At 32.4% G+C, this 21,154-nt stretch overlaps 1 protein-coding gene across 1 annotated transcript in view; it reads left to right on the top strand.

Moving 5' to 3' along the window:
• The first annotated feature begins 7,743 nt into the window (after positions 1-7,743).
• Positions 7,744-21,154, top strand: part of LOC129747993 (sialin-like) — a 54,565-nt gene continuing 41,154 nt past the window's right edge. The window contains exons 1-2 of the mRNA XM_055742442.1: positions 7,744-7,937; positions 15,960-16,599. Coding sequence (XP_055598417.1) covers positions 16,560-16,599 — 40 coding nt within the window. The 5' untranslated portion in view covers positions 7,744-7,937; positions 15,960-16,559. The remainder of the gene's footprint in view (positions 7,938-15,959; positions 16,600-21,154) is intronic.

The following is a 21,154-nucleotide window of genomic DNA, read 5'->3' as shown; positions in this document are numbered from 1 at the left end:
CACATCTTGAATCACCTATATTTTTATGTTTTTATACACATTCAGAACTTAAAATACTTTTTACCTATCTGTAAAGTTTTTTTTATGCCAAATGAAGAGATATGAAAAAAATTTTGTCCATCCTAAAAAAGAAATTTTGTCATAACGTTCTCGAGCCAGGTTTTGGAATCTTTGCGATCATACACAGCTCTCTTTTTTATTTCATCACCTGAAATTGCTTTAAAATAACGAAATGAATTAGAAAATCACAGTTTTGGGACAACTCATAAACTTTGCATGTTATTTGGTCAATTTGGATTCGGTGGCCCACGATTCCCCACCATTTTTCAAAATCCAAAAAATATTGCTTTTTTTCAAACAGTCAGAACTTGGGGAAAATAACTTATTAAAAAACTCAAAAAATACCTTATGATACCTTGAAAATGTAGAAAACCATACCATTTTTTATTTTTATTTTATCTTTTATAATAAAGAAGTTATGGAACAACGAGAAAAAGTGGCCCATGATTCCCCACTCTCCCATACAATTATTATTATTTAAGCAATACCCTGCTGAAAAGTTTACTTTTCGATACTGACTTATTACTTGCAAATATATTATTCATGAAGTTCTTGATTAAAAATTTTCTGTCATTGACATGGAAAGTAGCCAGGTAGGTAAATTAGGCCAGATAGAACTTATTTGAAATCCTCCTTTTGTCACTTGAAGATGAGACATCACGAGGGGGGAGGGATACTAAAAAAATGCAAAAAATCAATGGAATGGAAAATATTGATTGAAACCACATATGCAGCAATATTACATATAATTCAAACTGCAGGGAATCGAGATCACTAATGCGAAAGATGAAAAGCATATCAGCTGCCTAGAGAGCTAAAATTTAACATAGATGCTCATTATGACCACGAATGATAAAAAATGTTTTCAGATTTCAGATGACTCGTTTCAAAGGGGGTCGTGCATACAACTCAAGTTTTGTTTTAGCGATGGAAACATGGAAGTTTTACGAGGCGGATAATGGATTTCAGGGGACAAATTTTAGGTCAGGGACGACAAAAGGGGTCGTTCCTACGATATGTTCACTCTTTTTGCGATATGGTATTGATTATGTATCGGATTGTAATGAAAATGTTTAAAAGGGAGTTTTAAAGCACAGGTTATTGATTTCAGTTGTCAAATTTCGACAAAGGGTCAGCAAAAGGGGTCGTTCATAATAATTTTCCAATGTTTTGGCAATGATGTCGTTATTAGGCATCACGTTGAGACAAAAATTCATACACGAGAGTTCTACAGGACGAGACACAGGACAAACTTTCCATAAGACGATAGAATAGACGATAGAAGGGGTCATCTATACGAACTTTTTAATATTTTCACAATACAGTAGTTTTTCGATTTTTTCACGCTTAGTTCACCGTGATAATGGCAAAACAGTGAATTTGGCGAAACTGGAAATAAAAATGGAAAAACGACAAATAATTTCAGAATTATTTCCAAAATCAAAGTGATAAAATCGAAACAATAACCGTGATCAAATCGAGCTTGAATTAATCGAGTATTGAAAAATCGAACAATGATAAAATCGAAAAACTACTGCAATTATGTTACTATGCGTTGGATCTAATCCATACATGGGAGTATAGCAGGACAAATGATCTAAATATTCCTGAATTCAAATTTAGTATCAGACGACAAAAAAAGGTCGTTCATATTAACTTTACCTTTAGTATGTTTTAGAAATAATTTTGTTATTATGCATCCAAACAAGACAAAAATTTTAACCCGGGTGTTCTTTTTGAATAAGTTTCATATTTTGAATTTCAGATTGGTAGACAAGCAAATAGGTCATTAAATATTTTAAGCAGTAATGTCGTGGAAATGCGTCTCATTTTTTACCATTCAAACACAAACTAGAATTTAAATAAAGTAAATACCTTTAAGTAAGGTATATCGTTAGTGAAAATGAAGGTTTTTAAACAATACTGTGCATTATTATTCCACACCCCGAATTACGAAATGCTTTATGCTATATCTAATCCATCCAATAACTGTAAGAAAGATACAATTTCGATAATAACGGATGTTGACATCGAAATGAAACTGGGTAAGGGAGAGGCGGAATAAACGCGAATACTAAGAAGAATACTCATTTTCTTTCATATTACAATAGATAGAAGTCTGAAAACTATACGCACATGAGCGGACATCTGTTTTCTATACATTGAGGCAATTATACGAAAATCTCTAACAGTTTTTGAGAAAATGATTTTATAATGAAAGTAGTCAAAATAGTCGATTTCCGAAACCAGGCGGACTAAATGCGCATATTGATGTTTTTAGCTGTATTTCAGTCCCTCTTGCAATATTTTCGAAAAATTTAATTGAAAATGGTAGATGTCAAGCATACGTCAAAGTTGACATTTTGGCGAAATTTCAGATATCACTGACTTTTTTTAATATAACATAGTCAGGGATGCCATATGGCCATATTTCATAGAAATATTTTTTTTATATCATATTTTCATCAGATCAGCTATCAGCTCTTCTATTTTCATTGTAGAATTGTAATTTGAGCGTAGACTTAATATTTCAATGAAAAAAAAGTAAAAAATATATTTGGCTAATCTATTTTTTCATGTTAGATGCATTCAACCTGCCTGATATTGGTATTCAATACCTGTCTCTTTTTCCAATATCTTATCTATTGTTTATAACTTTGCTAAAAGTTTCAAATTGTAAGGTTTTTGATTTCTAGATGAACTAGAAAGAAAAACTATTAACATTTTTGTTTACAGATTTTGTACGCACGAGTAAAAAAGTTCAATACATTTAAACAAAACTGTTTATAATCTTTTTTGAATTTTTAAAAAAAATTAACTGTATATAACAATAAAAAAAATTCATGCCATGTGTCAAAAGTGGATTACCTTCAAACTGCACTGATTATATATGATGATTTATCAGCCATTTCGTCAATCGGCTGTATGAGCATATTACCCAATATACGCATTTGGGAGCACTTCCCCCTAAGTGAAGACACTAGGGGATTTATAATAAATCATCGTACCTTTTTCTCCGGGGTCTTCAGATTTTTCTGAAAACTTGAGTTATTTTTTAGATTTTTCAAATGTTATTTATTTGAATTTCTATAAACAACTCACAAAGCTTTCCATGATTTTCCTTGCAGTAATTTGCAACTTGATCTTTTTGAAAGATTCAATTTATTGTACAAGCTTTTTGATCTACTTTTTTATATTTTTTCCGATTGAAAATTTCTTACTTATGAGTCTTAAAAACATCTGTTCTAAAGTTGTCAAAATAACCAATTTTATTAAGAAAAACCTAAATCGTACAATATTGAAGGAGAAACTCCCCAGGAGCAGTTCATATCGATTTACAGGATAATTTTTCTCAGATAATATCTATCACGTTCATCTCTTATGCATTTGTAAAAAAACATTTTCTGCACTATATTAAACTTTATTTTTTACCTTTTTTATGATTTATATGATGTAAATACCTTATGAAGATTTTAGAATCAAGTACGAAAAGAAAAACCAGCAATATGTTTTAACACTTTGAGATTTTTCAACATAATATTTTGGATATGTAAAAAATGGTCATTAGCATGGTTTTTTTCCTAACGGCTGTCGAGAATTTACATGAAATTTTTCTTAAAAACATTCGTTTTCAATAGAGTCAATTCATTTTCAATGGAAAATGCCTTCTCATCACTGGTTATACCAAGAACAGAAAAAGTATTCAACCAACTTAGTTATTGATTGTATAGTGTTTGAGTATTCAGAATGGTTCATTTACATCAAAAAAATCTATCATTACATACATTTATTCAGGAGATCTGAAGTAAAATAAAATTTGTGGGGTTTTATTATGTCTCCCGCTTTTCTTTAAAATTTAGTTATTCATATTTTGAGCTAAGTTAGTATGATAACTTCATGAAAAAATATTTTGGACTAGGAAACAAATTTGGATTTTCTTCTTACATTTAAGTCCAAATTTTTAATAATCTTTCTGGATATAAAATAGAAATACCTTGGTTCAAAAATTTTCATTCTGTTTTGTGATTTCTGAAGGTTTTCATATTTTTCACTTCTAACCAAGGCCGTGCGAAAGGTTTAGGGGTTAACCCCCCCATGGAAAATTTTTCCAAGTAAAATTTTAAGTACAGGAAGAGAAATCACTTGATCCCAAAAGGTGTTTAAAAATAAATGTAAACAAACATATCAGAAATTTTTGCTCGGCTCCGGCGCAATTCGTTTTGAATCACTCTAGACCTTAGACGTTTAATTTTACGACTCTTTATGATGTTCACGAATTGAAATTAATTTTGAATTGTAGATTTCGATTTACAATTCAGTCAATCCTTTGTATTGAAACTCAAATGTTGACCCAAAATGGGTTTTTACTTAGAAGTGTAACTAAACAAGTTCAAAATTTGAAACCAACCATTTGAACTTAAAAGTTCATTCATCGAATACAAATTTAACGCATCACAAATTAGTAAGATGTGTTGGATACTCAAGATAGTCAGCAGAACTAACATAAAGAAAGTTAAACGGCATTCCAAATTTTATGCTGATTTGAAATATTCCTCAAGAAATCATTTTAAGCCTCAATTGCATTTTGTGTTTCTCACTATTCTGAATGCTTAAGTCCATATTTAAAAGCGTTTTAGTAAATGTCTCAAGGCCACAAAATTCACATTTTTCCTAGGTGCAAATAATGTAAGAGCTGGTTTTAAATCAATTTGGGTGCCCTGAATTTGGATTCGTGCGATTAGTGATCACTTTTGAAAATAGGTAAAAATCATTAATGATTTTTTTTTACGTTTTTGACAAAACTTTAAAACATAAAAAAAAAACAAATGAAGGTTTCAAATCAATTATCAACTTTCCTCAAGATCAAAAGTAATTTTGATTTTAGCGAATGAAGCTATAGAAGTCTTCTACTTGTTAACTTTACCCTACTTAAACCAAATAGAATGATATTTTAAAAGCGAAAATCGAAGTAAAGCTTACACAAATAATTAACTGAAATAAAAATTTTTTTAGATGCTTGTAATGGTATCTTTCCATTTTTTTTAAACTGCACAAGTTAACTTTTTGAGATCATTCATCATCCTCATCATTATTATTCCTTAATTAAATATATTTTTTTCCACAAATTAAGAATCAATTTTTTTATAACTTTCTTGTAGATTTCATAGAGCTACAATGCTTGATTTTTAAACTCTATCTTATATATAAAAATGGAGGCGTTTTCTTTGTAACAACATCACGTATGAATGGTCGGTCGGTATGAAGTGAAATTTGGTATTCGAGGGTTTTTTGGGTCAGAGATGGTTTGTATAATAGTTTTAATGGAAAGTGGTCTTAATACAAATTCTACTTTATTTGTTACGATTTCCATAAGAATCGATTCACGAGCACGATGGAGTTAAGGACGTGTAGATGAAATCAAACATTTATTACGATTACATAAGAAGGTAAAACGAAGTTTACCGGGTCAGCTAGTATCACCATAATTAGGAATGAATATTTTAAACCATCTCATTTTGTTTCAATGTCCAAATAAATTTACCGAAGTTTATAGTGTTTAAAGTGTTTATATATTTTCAAATGAATTTACTGATTTTTGGAGTTCAAACTTATTTAATTTTTTTTAATAATTTTTTAAAGTTTCTTATTTTTTCCAATTTTGAACTTTTATGTTTTGAAAACGTAAACTTCTTGGAAGCCTATGAATCAAATATTTTCTATCTTTTGTCCATTCCAGGACCCATTCTTTCGATGGCGACCAAATATTCAGAGATTAAAGTTTAAAATTATTCAACGTGCGCTTAAAAATTAATAATCATTTCACTTATATTTATTGCTTTAAATAAGCTTTTTAGATTGTTAATTTTTTTTCTATCCATGACAAGTTCAAAGTAGCAATTTTTAATTATTATTATTTGCTTCGTGCTATCAAAGTTTTTAACAAATCTTGAAATTGCATTGCAATAATCACTCTAGAAATAAAATTGATTTTCTTCTTTGTATCAAACTAAATTAAATCTTCAAGTAAATGATTTGAATAAATTCTCTCAAGTTCATGATGGATTTTTTCTCCTAATCAAGAATTCACAATTCAAATCGTGTTAAAATATTTTTTATAAATTTATGATTAATTTCTTACCTGATCTGATATTCATTTTAGAATTCGGATTTAGTTTCTTTAATTTATTCGAGTTATTATTTATGTATTTTATATCTGATATTCTTATGTCCCAAGCTTTAATTTCTGGCCTTATTAGAAATTTTAATTCGATTTTGTTACATGGGGTTTCGGAAATATTGATTTTTAATTTGTATAGTTGGCTGCTTGAATTTTTTCTTCAACCATATGTCTCGTTCAGAATAAGTTACTTCATTTCCAATGATTTATTGATGACTTGCTGGAAACATTATAAATTCGAATCTTTGATTCTAGTTATTTTTTCAAGTTTGTGTGATGGCCATAAGTAAGAAAATGGTGTGAGAATTCAATTTTTTGTTTACTGTGCATTTTTGGTATCGATAGTATTTCTAGCTAAATTTGAATTCAGAATTGGAAAAAAGGAATTCAATCAAAATTCAAAAAAAAATATTACAAAATCTCAACATCATGCTTCTTGCTAAACTGCAAAATGATAATGTTGGTTCTAACTTTAATGCACATCCATCAATAACTGCTTATACGTTTCCCCACACTTTTTTTGTTACTGTAATATGATACAAGTTACTATGAAGCGTTGTTAAGGGTAGTGGTGAGATATGTATATTAGGCCGAAAAAAATTTCAAATCCTTCTTGTGTTACTCGAAGTTGGAACATCGCGATGATAAAAAATACTGCGAAAAACATATTAACCGGAACAAATTGCCAGAAAGCTTGTATGCAACAAAATTGAATACTGTATCATTACACAAAACCTATAAATCAAGTAATTTTAAATCGAAAAGTTCAATAAAATCAAGGCGAAATAACTCCCATATTCAAATATTTGTCTTGTCATCTATCGGATATTTGAAATTTTTTTCAAAATTTACATAAAACTTTATTTATTCTCCCCTTCGGGTTTTTTTTTTAAAGTTTCGAAGGGGAGGGTGGGGGGAGGGTGACAATAGAAGAAATTGATATTTTTTCCAGTCTTAGAGTGTGAATGTAAAAGATTAGTCTAATCCAGGTGAACAGACAAAATTTAAAAAAAATACTGAAGTTTGTTTATGAAGGATTCACCCACAATGAATAAAACTCATACAATTCTAATTCTAATTCTAATTTGTTTATTTAGAGAGGATTTTAACCGACATGGTCATACTCATACAATTATGCTTAATAAACTGAGAACTCAGCTGAAAATCAGCTGAAAATCAGCTGTTCAAACACCCACCGAAAACCGGTATGCCGCTTCCAAACAAAAACAAACGTTGATTGGCACGAGTAAGTAGGTACAGGTAGGCACTTAATCCGTGAAAGCTTTTCGCGAACCGGCGCGTCCCGGTGGGGAGAGCTTTGCGCTTCGCGCCATGCTGTCGTCCATTGGAGGCTCGCCATGCTCGTCGTCGTCGTCGTCGTCGTGGGGTTTCCGATGCGCCAGGCGTACGGGTGGTGCGCAAAGTCCTACCTCCGACTACTGGCGCGCGCAAACTTTCGTTATAAATTTAGCACACGAAGTTATTCGCGCTATCAGTTCGCAAAAGTTATCCGTCGGATGAGTATGTAGTCAACCTCGAACTGTCCAAACCAAAAGCGAAAAGTTTGGATTAAGAAGGAAAAAAGTCAGTTGAATCCGTCGTGTTGGGGGACAAAAAAATCAATCGGCTGGACACGCGTGTGGGGTTTTTGTTCCGTTCAAAGTTTGCCGTTCTTGTGACCTCTTGTGGAAAAATTCAAGTGAGTTTCGGTTTCTGATTATAAGGATAACAAATAACGAATGTGTGTTTGTGGTCGATTCAAACTCCGGCGCTAATAGATGATATCAACAGCAAATGAGGTGGTAAACGAAAAATTGGATTACTCAGTGGGGTGCTAATGATTTTGAAAACTGTTGCTCTGAACTGCTTTGATGGTGTGATTTTCGTCGGAAGTGATTTGGGGCAGTTTCAAGTGCCTTTGGACGTGAAGTAAACAATATTGAATCATGGACACTATTTTCATGCAAAAGTGATACGTAAAACAGAGTTTGCCTTGGTTAAAGTAATGGAACTTGATTTTTTTGAAAAATAATGTGGAAATTTTGAACATTGTTTTTCACAGGGTTAAATTAGTAACATAGGTAGTAATCTAGACATAATTATTTGAAAATGAGTGAAATATCTCGTTTTGTTTGTGAGAACACATCACTTTTTTTTTAATTGTGACAGACTCATTAAATACAATCTTTTTTTTTTAATACAATACGAATATGATTTATGTAATCAATCAGTTTCAAAGTTAAAAAGTAGGACAAAAAATCAAAATTACTTTTTGTTTCAAAATTTGTGCGCCATATTCGAAATATCTCCCTTAAAAGAGTATCTTACTTCGCAGCATACATCTTATAGAAGTTTAATAATTTTTTCATCAAACTGAACGATTTAAAATTCTGACGTCATAATTACATAATTTGAACTCAATAGGAAAACATAGTGAAGATTTTAATTCGTTGTCCAAAATTATCAACATTCAATTCGAATCTTCCATTTTAATCACTTCATTACATGCGACGTTAATCCCAGCGTCAAATTAAGAAATTAGGTTTCTACAACTAAACACTTGAGATTGGCAAAAATTTTGAAGTGAGTTCCATCATTTGCGGTGTATTTTCCGTTGCTCTCGACTAAATTTGTGTAATAGAAGACTGTGCAGTTAGTGGGACTTTTGAGAACGAAAATTAATATAAATACACTGCACCTTATAGCGACAGCTTTCATTGAAAGAGAAACAACCAAATGCTAATTGAATGGGGGTTTGTACGAAATAAGAAATGAGCTTCCAAATACGATACAATGTGAATAATTGCACGTTTTTAATGAAAACGAAAAACTCTCTACACGAGAAATGTGATGCTTTCTGCTAGTTGAAATTTAAATTCACATCATTGACGCTGATTAAAGTTTTTTGATTGAATTAAATAAGAAATACTATAGATTGAGTATCAGATTTTTTTTTTTAAATAATTAAGTTCTAGTTTAGATATTGATGGCAATCACATAAATTCTCAAAACATGTCATAACTGACTTTAGAAATCAAATTTTTTGTTCAGAGTAAAAAAAAATCATTTGCTTAAACTTGTGATAAAAAACCTGCTTGAAAAGGTATTGCGTTATAGAAAATAGAAAAAAAAAACTTCATATGTTTCCACATTTTAAGTTAAATTTCTAAAACTGTACATGTATCTTGAAACAGGAGTGTTTTGTTGTAAAATATTGTAAAAATCAGTAAAACACAAAATCCAGGATTTTTTTGTAGACCCCTGCTACAAGCCTAATATTTTTTTCAAATCCCGTGTATTAAGTTTAATTGGAATGGTTAAAAAAATAAGTTCCATTCTCTTGAAAGAAAGTCAGTAGGGGAGTTAAGGGCATAATGGCTACCTAAAGAAGGCCGCTTATTTAACCATAGGAAACAGCTGTAATATGTGAGTTACATAAATGTTTCGTGTTAAGACCCTAAAGAAGTCTACTTCCTATCTGGCTGAAACTTAAAGAAGTAACTGTAGGAACTACAAAAAAGTTCCTCGTAAAAATGTATTCGAAGAAATTAGTATTTTTTAGAAAAGAGTGGTGCACAGATCGTCCCGGGTAATCATTATGCCCTTATCCCCCCTAGATTAAAAATATCTAATCATTCATGAATATCGTGGTTGTTTTCATTTACCGATGTGAGTTTGTAATAATACCTTTTCATTAAGAGAGTTTAGTTATTCTTGCCGACATATCGCTTTATATTCTAAGACATAGAAAAGGTAAATTTAGTACAATTTTTATGCAACTTCAATTTAAAACAGATGGTACCTTCTAACTATTTTTAAAAGTGCAAACTTACTCAAATGAAAAGTTCAATACAAATTTATTAAGATTAGAACTTAGAAATTAACAGTTGAGTAGCCGCGACGATTACGGCCCCCCTCTTACTAACCCAAAGTTAGGAAAAATACTCCCGGCACATAAAAACTTTATAAGTAAAATGCCTTAATAAAACCATTTGTAAATAAAAAAAAAAAAAAAAGAACTGAGAAATCTAGATAACTGACAGCTGAGCTTAAAGGTTTCCAATTTTATTGAAAAATAAATCCAGTATGTGTTGAAAGCATATAATGTTTTTTTTTGACAAGATTTGACCTTAAGTTATGTTCTGGAACGCTGCTTTCAAACCTCTAAAAAACTCTGGGCTTAGGGTGTGTTTTTTTCCAGAGTTATAAAAAGCAATTTAAGTCCATATTCAAAAAAAATGCAGGTGTGTCATCTTTGTGATATCCATTCTTAAATGACTTCTTAACGTATTTACATGCATTTGTGAAAAAGCTTAAATCGAATAAATCCTGTGATAGTCATCCTCTTTGCCGGCTCTTCCAATACCCTTTAAGGCGATACTTTGATTAAAAAGGGGATGAATAACGCGACAGCGTTAAAATCCTAGAAAAAGGATAAAAAAAACTTTGATTAAAAATAAAACTCTGCCTGAAGCCAACCCTTCTGCTGGAGAACCATTCCAGTACGGGAGATGAGGTGGCAAAAAACCGGAAAAGTTATTTTCACCAATATTTTATTTAATATTTTTAAGGAAAATAGAAGCTTTGATTAAGAGAAGTTAACAATTTTTGGAGCTATAGGAGATACCATAATCGAGAGCTCTTAAGCCCATGAACCTAAGTATGAGCCCAGTGACTTGTCCCTTACTTACTTACTTAATGATCCCGCGCCGATCCTCCGGGGCATAGGGCCGTGGTAAAAGACCTCCACTGTTGACGATCCGGAGCCAGCGTCTTCACTTGGTCCCAGTCAAGATAGGCTTCGTCGCCACGAGTTTCTGGGTCTGCCTCTTCTTCGATGATACATATGATGTATTAAAACAGAAATCTTAGTCTTTTTAACATATTTTAAGGCAAAGCTAGCAGAATATCATTTTGATCTTCTTAAATTATCCATTCAGACATTACTTAAATCTGTCCCATCAGCACGCCACCCTTTCAAATAAACAAATTAAAAAAAGAAATCAGAGACACTTATCTCTTGTCAAAAACGCTTAAATTCACCCACATCTTTATATGATTCCCATAACCAAAAACGTTTACTGTTTTAGAGCTCCTAACCAAGCACAAATAAAAACACTGGCATTAGTGTGACGTTGAAATACTTATGACGATTATTACAAGTGTTTTTAAAATCCAAATGATGATTTTAAACACTATAGAGCTAAAGTAAGCAGTTCAATGTCATTTTCATATTATTGAATACTTATACCATAACATAAACCATAAAAAATATCATGAACAAAAACGCTCCAGGCTTTTGAACGAAAATTAAGGTCCTAAAAATGGTTTCCGAATGATTTATAAAAAAGCGTGAAAAAATCGAAACCATAACCGTGATAAAATCGAGCGTGAATTCGGCGAGTATTGATAAAATCGAATAGTGATAAAATCGAAAAACTACTGTATTTATAATTTAATAATTTCCTTCAATTTAAATCCTTAATCAAATTCTAACATTGATATTTTAATATTGATTTTAAAACTTAAATTTGAGCTAAATTGAATGCCTTTCTTAAATTTTTGTACCAAGTCTGAATTCTGCTTTATGATCCCAAATTCAAAACCTGAATGTAAATTCCAGATAAGAAATCCTATGAATGTAAAACAAAAAAGCGAAATTTGTATCAGAATCGTTAACCTGAAATCTCTTATTTGATTCTGAATGGGTGGATTTCAAAATGATTTTTTTCAATAAATAATGCGTAAATGAACTTGTGAATTAAAATAAAATTGTGAATGATGAATTTCATACACATTTTTCAATTCTGGACTCATGAATTTTTCTGAAGTTTCAACTCCGCATATAAACTGAGGATAAAAATTTCAGATCTAAATCTTAAAAATGGTTTGAATTTTAAATATTGAGTCTTATCCAACCTTATAATCAAGAACAATAAACTGGATAGTTACAAGATAATTTTTCGTAAGTTTCCGGGCTGGGCAAAGCCAGGCAAATAAGGGCAAATTTGAATTTTTCCCCAAAATCAAGCCATAATGCAGGCAAATTTGAAATTATTCCATAAAAATCAAGATGAAAAACACGTGGAAAACTGTTTTTAATTGTGTCGAAACACATCAGCCGATACAGAATCATATTAGGACTACCAAAAATTTTATGATGTTTATAAATTTGTTTAAAAAATATTTGGACGCTGGATAATGACTCAACTGAATAGCAAATAGAGCGAGAAAAGCTGGTCAAAATCCGGTCAATCTGGTAAGCTTAGTCTAACTTTGTTGGGATTCGATATTTGGGACTCAATTACGATCAACATGTGAGAATTTTTTTTGAAAAACTGTTGTAGAATTGTGGTCCTGGAATGAGATTTCGAGGTTTTGGAGCTGAGATTGTTACACTATTGTTACTCTTGAATCATTTTAGATGTTCATCAAAATTTGATTAGAAACTTTACATTTCATGCTTAGCAAAAAAAATCATTTTGCATTTTGAGACTTTTATGAGGGGCCATCTTTTTTATATATGGCCAAAACAAATTTGAAATATATCTTTTGTCATTTGGAGTTGAAACATCATGAGGAGGGGGAGGGGAATTTAAAATATAAACTAATTCAAATTTTCAATAAAACAATCGAGAAAAATTAGATCAAACATTTGAAAACAATTCTTAAACAACAGGTGATATTACTCCCATCTTTTACAGTTTGGCTTTCGCTCTTTCAACTGTGTGAATTTTCGAAAAAAACTTTATTTACATATTCTACACTTAGGGATTTTGGAAAAATCCGAGTGACAAAAAAAAGTATTTTGATATTTGTTCCGAAATAATAAAACCCTTCAAATGCTCATTACTTCATATAATCCTGATCAAATTTATGTAAAAGATTGATTTTTAAATGTAAATAAGCCATTTTGAACATTAATACACTCTACAATCAATAACTAAGCTCGTAGAATACTATTTCTGGTCTAAGTACTATCCATGATGAGAAGTTTGATAAGATTTTCCAAATTAATTAAATCTTTTTTTTGACATATGGAGTTGGATTAACGCTGAAGGCAAGACGAGCGTTTTCATAGTGATTGGTATGATTTTGTCAAAAAAATGTTAAGAAATCTTCAAAAAAATAAATTGTTTTAGACCCCCGATGGATTATTTCAAATTTGAGCTAAAATGAAAGGGGAAAGACTCAGCTTTCGAATGGTGCATAAGTCAGCGATGCTAATTTTCGATAAATAAAATCGTTCCATCAGAGACACCGTAAATGATGTTGATTTTTCAGTATAAAATATCTTCCCATACAAACCTAGATACCCAAATTTACTCTGCAAACATTACTAAAAAATCTGAAAAAAAAATCATGGATGAGGATGGATAACTGTTTAGACCTCAGAATTTGAGAAATTCATTAATCGTTTTTCTGAGTATTTCGACTTTGACGTTCCGAGAAATGTGTTCCGAAAGAAAATTTTAGATGTGTCCAGAACTGTGTCGAGTGGAGTTTAATTTCAAAAAGCTATTCATGATTAAATAATCATTTGGATCAACATTCGATCTGATGATTTATTATACAAATAATCAAATAAACTCTTATAAGTGTTTTATGACCGACTTTGGTGTCTCCAGATGAAAGTTGCAACGTAAAATGGGATACTCAATTGCAATTTTTACAGAATATTCCATGAAAGAGATGGTACTTTTAAACACTTTTTAAAGACTATATAAGATTTTTCAGTTGAAGATAACTACAGACTTTTTTTGGATATTTTGTTTAAAATGCTGATAAAATTTCTATGCATCTATATAAAGCAATTTTTTGTTATCCTTTGAGGAATGACTAAGTTATGTGGCTGTGAAATATGGTCAAATTTTTTCACAAAGATATCTTACCTCGAATATCCTTTGAAATATTTTTTTTAACCTGAAAAAATCAACCGAATTCTAAATTTGGAAGAACTGTAGACTTCCAGAGCAAACTGTCAGAAAATGAATACAAAAACCTTTAGTATTCTTTAAAGAAAAACATTATTTTTCTTAATACAGCAGACTGAGTTGATTTAGGTTATTTTCGAATTTATCAAACCCTGAGGTTAAAAAGTTTCTTTTTGGTTCAAAACTCATCCAAATTTTTTTTTCAGAAGTAAAAAGTAAAGTTGACATTAGTAAATTTCAACTGAAATTTTAATTTTGTTAAAATTTAAATTAAATCCTAAAAATTGAACATGATTTTCCTTCTAACTCTGAAACCTCTAAAAGATATAATCACTTATTACCGACTGGAGTCACTTAGATGTCTCGTAAAACCGGATGCATATGAAACAAGAGATTCGAGATTTCGGGCTTGTTATCCCTTCTTCCCCAAAACAACAGCGTAAAAGCCATTATTTCACTCTCATTGACGTCATCTATAATACCTGTTTGACAAAGGTCACAACGATTGTGCCATTTTTGGGTGAATAGTTTTTTTCTGTTCTTCAACAACTTAGACGAGAGGAAGATGACTCTGAATGGTTGAGAGGGATCTTACAATCAATTATCTAACATTATTGTTCTTTCGTGTATTTAGTAGATAGATAATTGAATTAAAAAATAAATTATCAAAAAGCTTTGGATGTTGAATAAACTTATTAAATTTTGGAAACTTAAGTCTTTGTATTTGGCATCAAGTAAAAATTTTATTCCGATATTTTTCGAACATAGCCCCGTTCGCTTCTGGCAATTTTCGATGTTGGCGACATTTGATTTTGGCAACATCCAATTTTGGCACATGAGCCGGTTTATAAACAACATTGCCTAATAGTTTTTTTTTTCTAAAACAGAACCAATATAATTTAAACAAACACCATGATATGTTTTAAATTCTTTCATGGTGATTAAATACAACATCAAAAACAAAATTTAAAAAAATAATAAAGTATCCAAAAATAACAAAAAGATGAACATTTAATAAAATTATTAAACAAATTCAAACGAAAAAATGACAAAAATACTAAAAACTTATGAAAAATGCCAAAAATATCAAATATTAAAAAAAAAAAATTTTAAACAACACTAGAAAAGAGTTAAATGCATCGAAAACATGATAAAAAATTTATTAAAATTAACGGAAATTGACTAAAAATTACGTTAACGATGTTCATAGTATTATTTCTGTAGCAATAAGTGAAAAAAGTTGAAAAAAACCGTACGATTTTTCCAACATTCGATTTTGGCCGCTCAAAATGTTCGGGCGTGCTGCTTAAATCGAACGGGATCTGTATCAATTAAAGTTTCTTTTAAAGTTGACAACCAGAATCCTATTTGTCAAAATTTTCCAAAGTCAAGTAATTGATGAGTGACAATTTTTCTATAAATGATAACTATATAAGTATATAGTTTCAAAACATGTAAATTAAATCATTTTCGACTAACAATTTTCTCTCAACCGTTGATTGATGACATTGATCGACAAAACGTGATTCATAAAGGAAAATACATAGTAAATCAGACAAATGAGTAATTTTACTACCAAACAAACCAAAAACAAAAAAGCCTTTTTCATTGATAACAAAGGAGGATAAATTTGATTAACACCCAGGTCCCAAATCGGAACAACCACTTCGAGCATGCATGTTAGTGACACGCATTCTCTCTAAGCGCAGACCTTGTCTCTGGTCACGCGACGCGAAATATTGATTCATCTCTCACTGGTCCTATCAATTTCCTCTTCTGTTTTGCAGACTGATTAGCACCAGCCAGCAACCAGGTAGGATTCCTTGATGGACACCGCGATCCGCTAATTCTAGCAACGATCGACGACATCGACGGGCGCTACGAAAAAAAGCGTTAAAAATTACAACAAGCTTAGACGTCGTCGGCTTCAACGACGCCATTCGGAAGTAAACGAGCTGCAAGTTATTTCATTCCTAAATATGTGAATGCGTCCCCCAGTTCCAGTGTGCTAACTGCTAGCGGGATTCTCCATTAAAAGTACTTACAGCAGTGATAACGAATCCTCCCGCTAGCCAAAGCAGCAGCATTGCGCATATGCGTAGGTGTTTAGGCGAAGAGCAGTGCAAGAGAGAAAAAAATACGGGTGAAGAAACCTCGCCCAAGGCTAAGAAACCGGTGAGAACCGATCGATGCCCGTAGTGTTTGGCGCAAACTGACGACGACGGCCAAGTGCAAACGATTCAACAGTTCCGTTTTTTTTTTGTGATATCTGTGTATTTATTTATTTTAATGTTGTTTTTACGAAAGAACGAAATCCTTCGCGAAAAGATTCGCCAGCATCGATATATTCAGTGAAGCATTGTTGATAGCAAAAAAATCTTAGCAAAATGGTTTTAAATCCCGTTGTGACCGTCATCAAGGCGGCAGGTGAGTATTTTTTTTTTTTTAATCTTCTTAAAACGAACTAATATTGAACACTAGAAAAATATAGCACTTTCATTTGAAAATTCAAATCTGAAAATAAAATTGAACAGGATAAAATCCATCGAACCAGCTTGAAAATGAACATACACATGTAGGATCTCAGTGAGGCTTCATGTTTCTTACAAAAGCTAGAACCACCAGCCCACAGAAATAGTACCGTAACACCTAGTTTTAAAACACTTACTGAGGAAAAGAGTATAAAACATGATCATTGATTGCAGAATAAAGGGTGTCCACGATGAAATTGCAACACACAAAATTGATTCGCGAAATTCGATTTTTCATCCGATTGCCACCAAATTTTCAGGGATTGAAAAATAACTATTAAACTTCATTTTAAAATTTCCTCGTATTTTATTTACAGTTCATACGCGAATGTCCACACTTTGGCCTTAATCCCGGCCATAAAATTCTGCACAACCTGTGAATCAATCGTTTTTTGCATGTAAACCTTTTTTCAGTTTCTCAACTGTCTTCACACCTTAGGTCGTTTAAGAAGGTGCTGCTTCATAATCATTCAGTTCCAGAAAGCCAACACTAAGGCTGTGCTTCAAAAGTATAAGGTACAAAAGACCCCTGATCGCGACGAGAAGCAGAACAAGTCCGCCAAACGAGGAGTTTCTTCGCAAATTTGGACAACTTCTGAGGGCGGACATTCTCCAAAACGCTGATCTTATCCTTGGCCGTGAAAAATAGGTTATCGGGGATCTTTTTGAAGTCGGCCTTCACATATCTTTCGTCTTCCATAATGCAGCATTCAACTTTCGTCAGCATGTTGAAGTACAATTTCCTGGCACGGGTTTTGGCGGACTTGTTCTGCTTCTCGTCGCGATCAAGGGCCTTTTGTACCTTGAACTTTTGAAGCACAGCCTTAGTTTTGGCTTTCCGTAACTAAATGATTATGAAGCAGCACCTTCTTAAACGACCTAAGGTAGTGAAGACAGTTGAGAAACTGAAGAAAGGTTGATTCACAGGTTGTGCAGAATTTTTTGGCCGGGATTAAAGCCAAAGTGCGGACATTTACGTATGGACTGTAAATAAAATTTGAGAAAATTTTAAAATTAAGTTTAATAGTTATTTTTAAATCCCTGAAAATTTGGTGGCAATCGGATGAAAACTCGAATTTTGCGAGTCAATTTTGTCTGTTGCAATTTCATCGTGGACACCCTTTATTTAAATAACAATATTGGCCACAATTTGTTGCTTATCACATAACCAGATTCCTTGTTTCAGGGTAACTTTGATCAGCATGGTTTTAACGTATCCCAACGTCTTCAAAAGTATTATTTCGTTCCCATTTGGCAATGAAGGTGTAAATACATCAATTCCAGTATTTTTTTTTGTTAAGATTTAAGAGCTTTGTCCAACAAAACAACATCTCAAACGGATAAACATTATTCAAAACGATGATTGTCGGTTCTGCGGGTTCGAAAAAGAAACTGCAGAGCATCTTCTATGCAACTGCTGCGCCCTCCTTAATAGGAGAGAGCGTGTACTTGGGGCAAAGTTAATAAGCGCACGAGAAATATGGTTGCATATCAGCCCTAAGAAGATTATATCATACATCTTTGATATCATACCCGATTGGGATAAAATGCTTAGTCAGCAATCAACTGTCACTTCAACCCATAGTGCAGGTGAGCCTGATAGCATATATTAACGCGGGGTAATTACCACAATAGATCAACTACTGGTCGCAGTGGGCTCTCCCCTACAAGAAAAAAAAAAAGAGCTTTTTTACGATTTTTTCAAAAACATTCATTACCGAAAAAGTACATTAATGTTACATACATTAAGCAGCGGTGTGTAGACTCGCTTCGGAAAGAATCATTCGGCTGATTTTTTCCGAGTTTAACTTGTTGTGTGCAGATTGATTTTATCTGCGTTCCAATCATGACGCGATTGCACACAAAACGAAGAGAACATTTCCGAATTGATGTTTTCCATGCCTCGCAGGAATAAAATCATACCAACGAAACAACAGAACGAAGCTTACCGTATACGAATGCTCTCGAGCGATCGTTGCCCGACGGACCGAGTTAACATTCCTCGCACCCTTCTCTCGCTCGTTTCCCGTTCCCTTGTATCTATCAATTTAAGCCACGCCCCCATGCGTTGTCCGATTGATGTGTTCGGCTGCCGAACGAAAACGATTTTTTTTAATTCGCAGAACTGTTCGTTTGCTTCGCTGATGTTTCCCCCCCGATTGCTGTTTACTCCTGCCGAGTTTACCCGAAGCTTACTTCCTGATGCTTTCCGAGTTGAACTTTAGATAGCATCATTGCAGATTGAGTTTAACGAAATAAAATCGTTCTGCAAAGAAGGGCAAAGTGCGAGTATGTAAACTCGCGATTTTAACATCTCTGACATTAAGGAGCTAAAATTATAAACGCTGCAAAATATTTTTAAGCAACAAAAACGAATGACATTTTATCTTTTTGCAATGCCCTATTTCTTTTTTTCTTCAAACATTGCCATTTGATAGGTTTCATATCCATTTGTTCTGGACAGGCTTACTCTTGAAAAATGTCCCTATTTTTAAATATCGAAAATTTATCACAAAATGACTAAAAATGTTGCCTAAAATAACCACATATCTACATAGTAAAAAAGTTGAACTTTCACATAAAATGACCCGTTTGGTTGTTAATCCTTGATGTCATCAGGAGAGGTGTGTGTTTGGGAGCCTTTTAAAAAATAGATATTTTAAGATTTCAAAATTATTATCTTACTAGCCGCAAAAATTTTCCAAATCAAACGAACTTTTGCCTACTTGAAACTCAATTTAAGGGCATTCAAACGCAGAAAACAGTCCTCTAATGTTCCAACTTTTAACTGAGTTGTTGATGATTATGTGGGAAAATTTCATGCTGATCAGAGTTCCCTCAGGTACTATGTATGCCGTGACCGTGACTCAATTTTATGACCTCTGGCTTAGAAGGCTGAAACGCTATTCGATGATAACACATACTTAATGTTTATTACAGGGATCAGCAATTGAGGTGCTATATTGAAACTAACAGATAATTTGATCAAAACCATTTTTTTTTCTTTTATTTATTTAATTTTACATCACAGCAAATAATATTTTCCAAATTCATTGGTATAGGTAATTCGATTTGTCGCTGCAAAAGGCACATGTCTTTAGAGGCCCGCGGAGCTTAATATGGTATTTTATCCCAGGCTTCAGATAGATGGCGCTTCATAACTTCCAAACCGTCAATATGCTCTAGACATCCAAGTCTACAGGGTTCAGGTCAGACGAACTTACCGGCCACTCCGAGCTCGCCAAAAATCTTCAATAGATCATTCAGACATTCAGCAATACTGATTATTATCGCCTGGTGGCCTGTAATGCCGTCAAACAGGGCATCATGCAACAGTGGGGTTAAATGCAACATTTATATAACACCACACAGAATCAAATTTTAATTTAATGTATTGTAATAAAGTTATCTTTTAATGATTAAAAAATGAAGATGACATAATTTCTCGCATCTTAAGCTAGTTTTTTAAAGTTTTCCAATTTTATATGAAAATTGAAGAATCGAGCAATAAATGTACATTTTTTACATTTTTCGATGCCGTAAAAAACTTTAGCCACTCTGACGGATTGGCTTGATAATATTACCTACAAACTTTTTACTGGTTTCCTCATGCTATACTAACACTGTTGATGTAAAAATAGCTGGGAAGCTAATGCCGGTGGACGCAAATTGAATCAGCACCGGTCGAGTTATCTTCTTATACCAATGATGCTATGTAATCGATTACACGCCATTAGCACAGAGACTGAATTTTGGGTGTACAGTTGAATTTCGTGTATGCAGCTAAAACAAAATTTAGAAAGTTTGTCAATTTTGTCTGTCTATCAAGGTACAATATAAACTTTAAGGGATTTTTTAGAATTTACCATTATTAAGGTTTCCAAAATTTTTCCGGGCGTTCCCTGACCGGATCAATCCGGGCAATTTTAGCTTAAAATCTTCAAAATCCGGCCATCTGATTTAAAAAATTTCAACAAAAAATCCGGTCAAGATCCGGGAATTTTGGTCAAAACCACGGAACTTTTCAGTGATTCAAATTGAAAATATTGTAAAGATATTTTTTTTTTCATAAAACTCAGCAGATTTCAAATCGTATTTTAGGCTACTTAAACACCAGTTACGATTATTTTGATAAAATATGCCATAAAATATTCCATTTTTGACATAAAATTGAAAATTTATAATACAGTAGTTTCTCGATTTTATCACGGTCAAAAAAAATTTTACCGTGAATATGGTATGGTGAAACCGTGAATTTGGCGAAACTAAAAATTAAAGTGGAAAAACATATTTTATTGTCTTCAATCAATAATTTATTATGTTTTCAGTTATGGAAACGATTTTTATCAATTTTGCACGAAATAATGATGCGTGTTGTTTTTTGGTTGGAAATATTCTTTTTTTTTTTTCGAGTATAGGGTAACGGACCAATTTTGGACCGCTTTGGAAAG

The sequence above is a fragment of the Uranotaenia lowii genome, chromosome 2, assembly GCF_029784155.1.
Source record: "Uranotaenia lowii strain MFRU-FL chromosome 2, ASM2978415v1, whole genome shotgun sequence".
NCBI lineage: Eukaryota > Metazoa > Arthropoda > Insecta > Diptera > Culicidae > Uranotaenia > Uranotaenia lowii.
The sequence above is the reverse complement of the archived record's forward strand: the minus strand, read 5'-3'. Positions and strand labels throughout refer to the sequence as shown.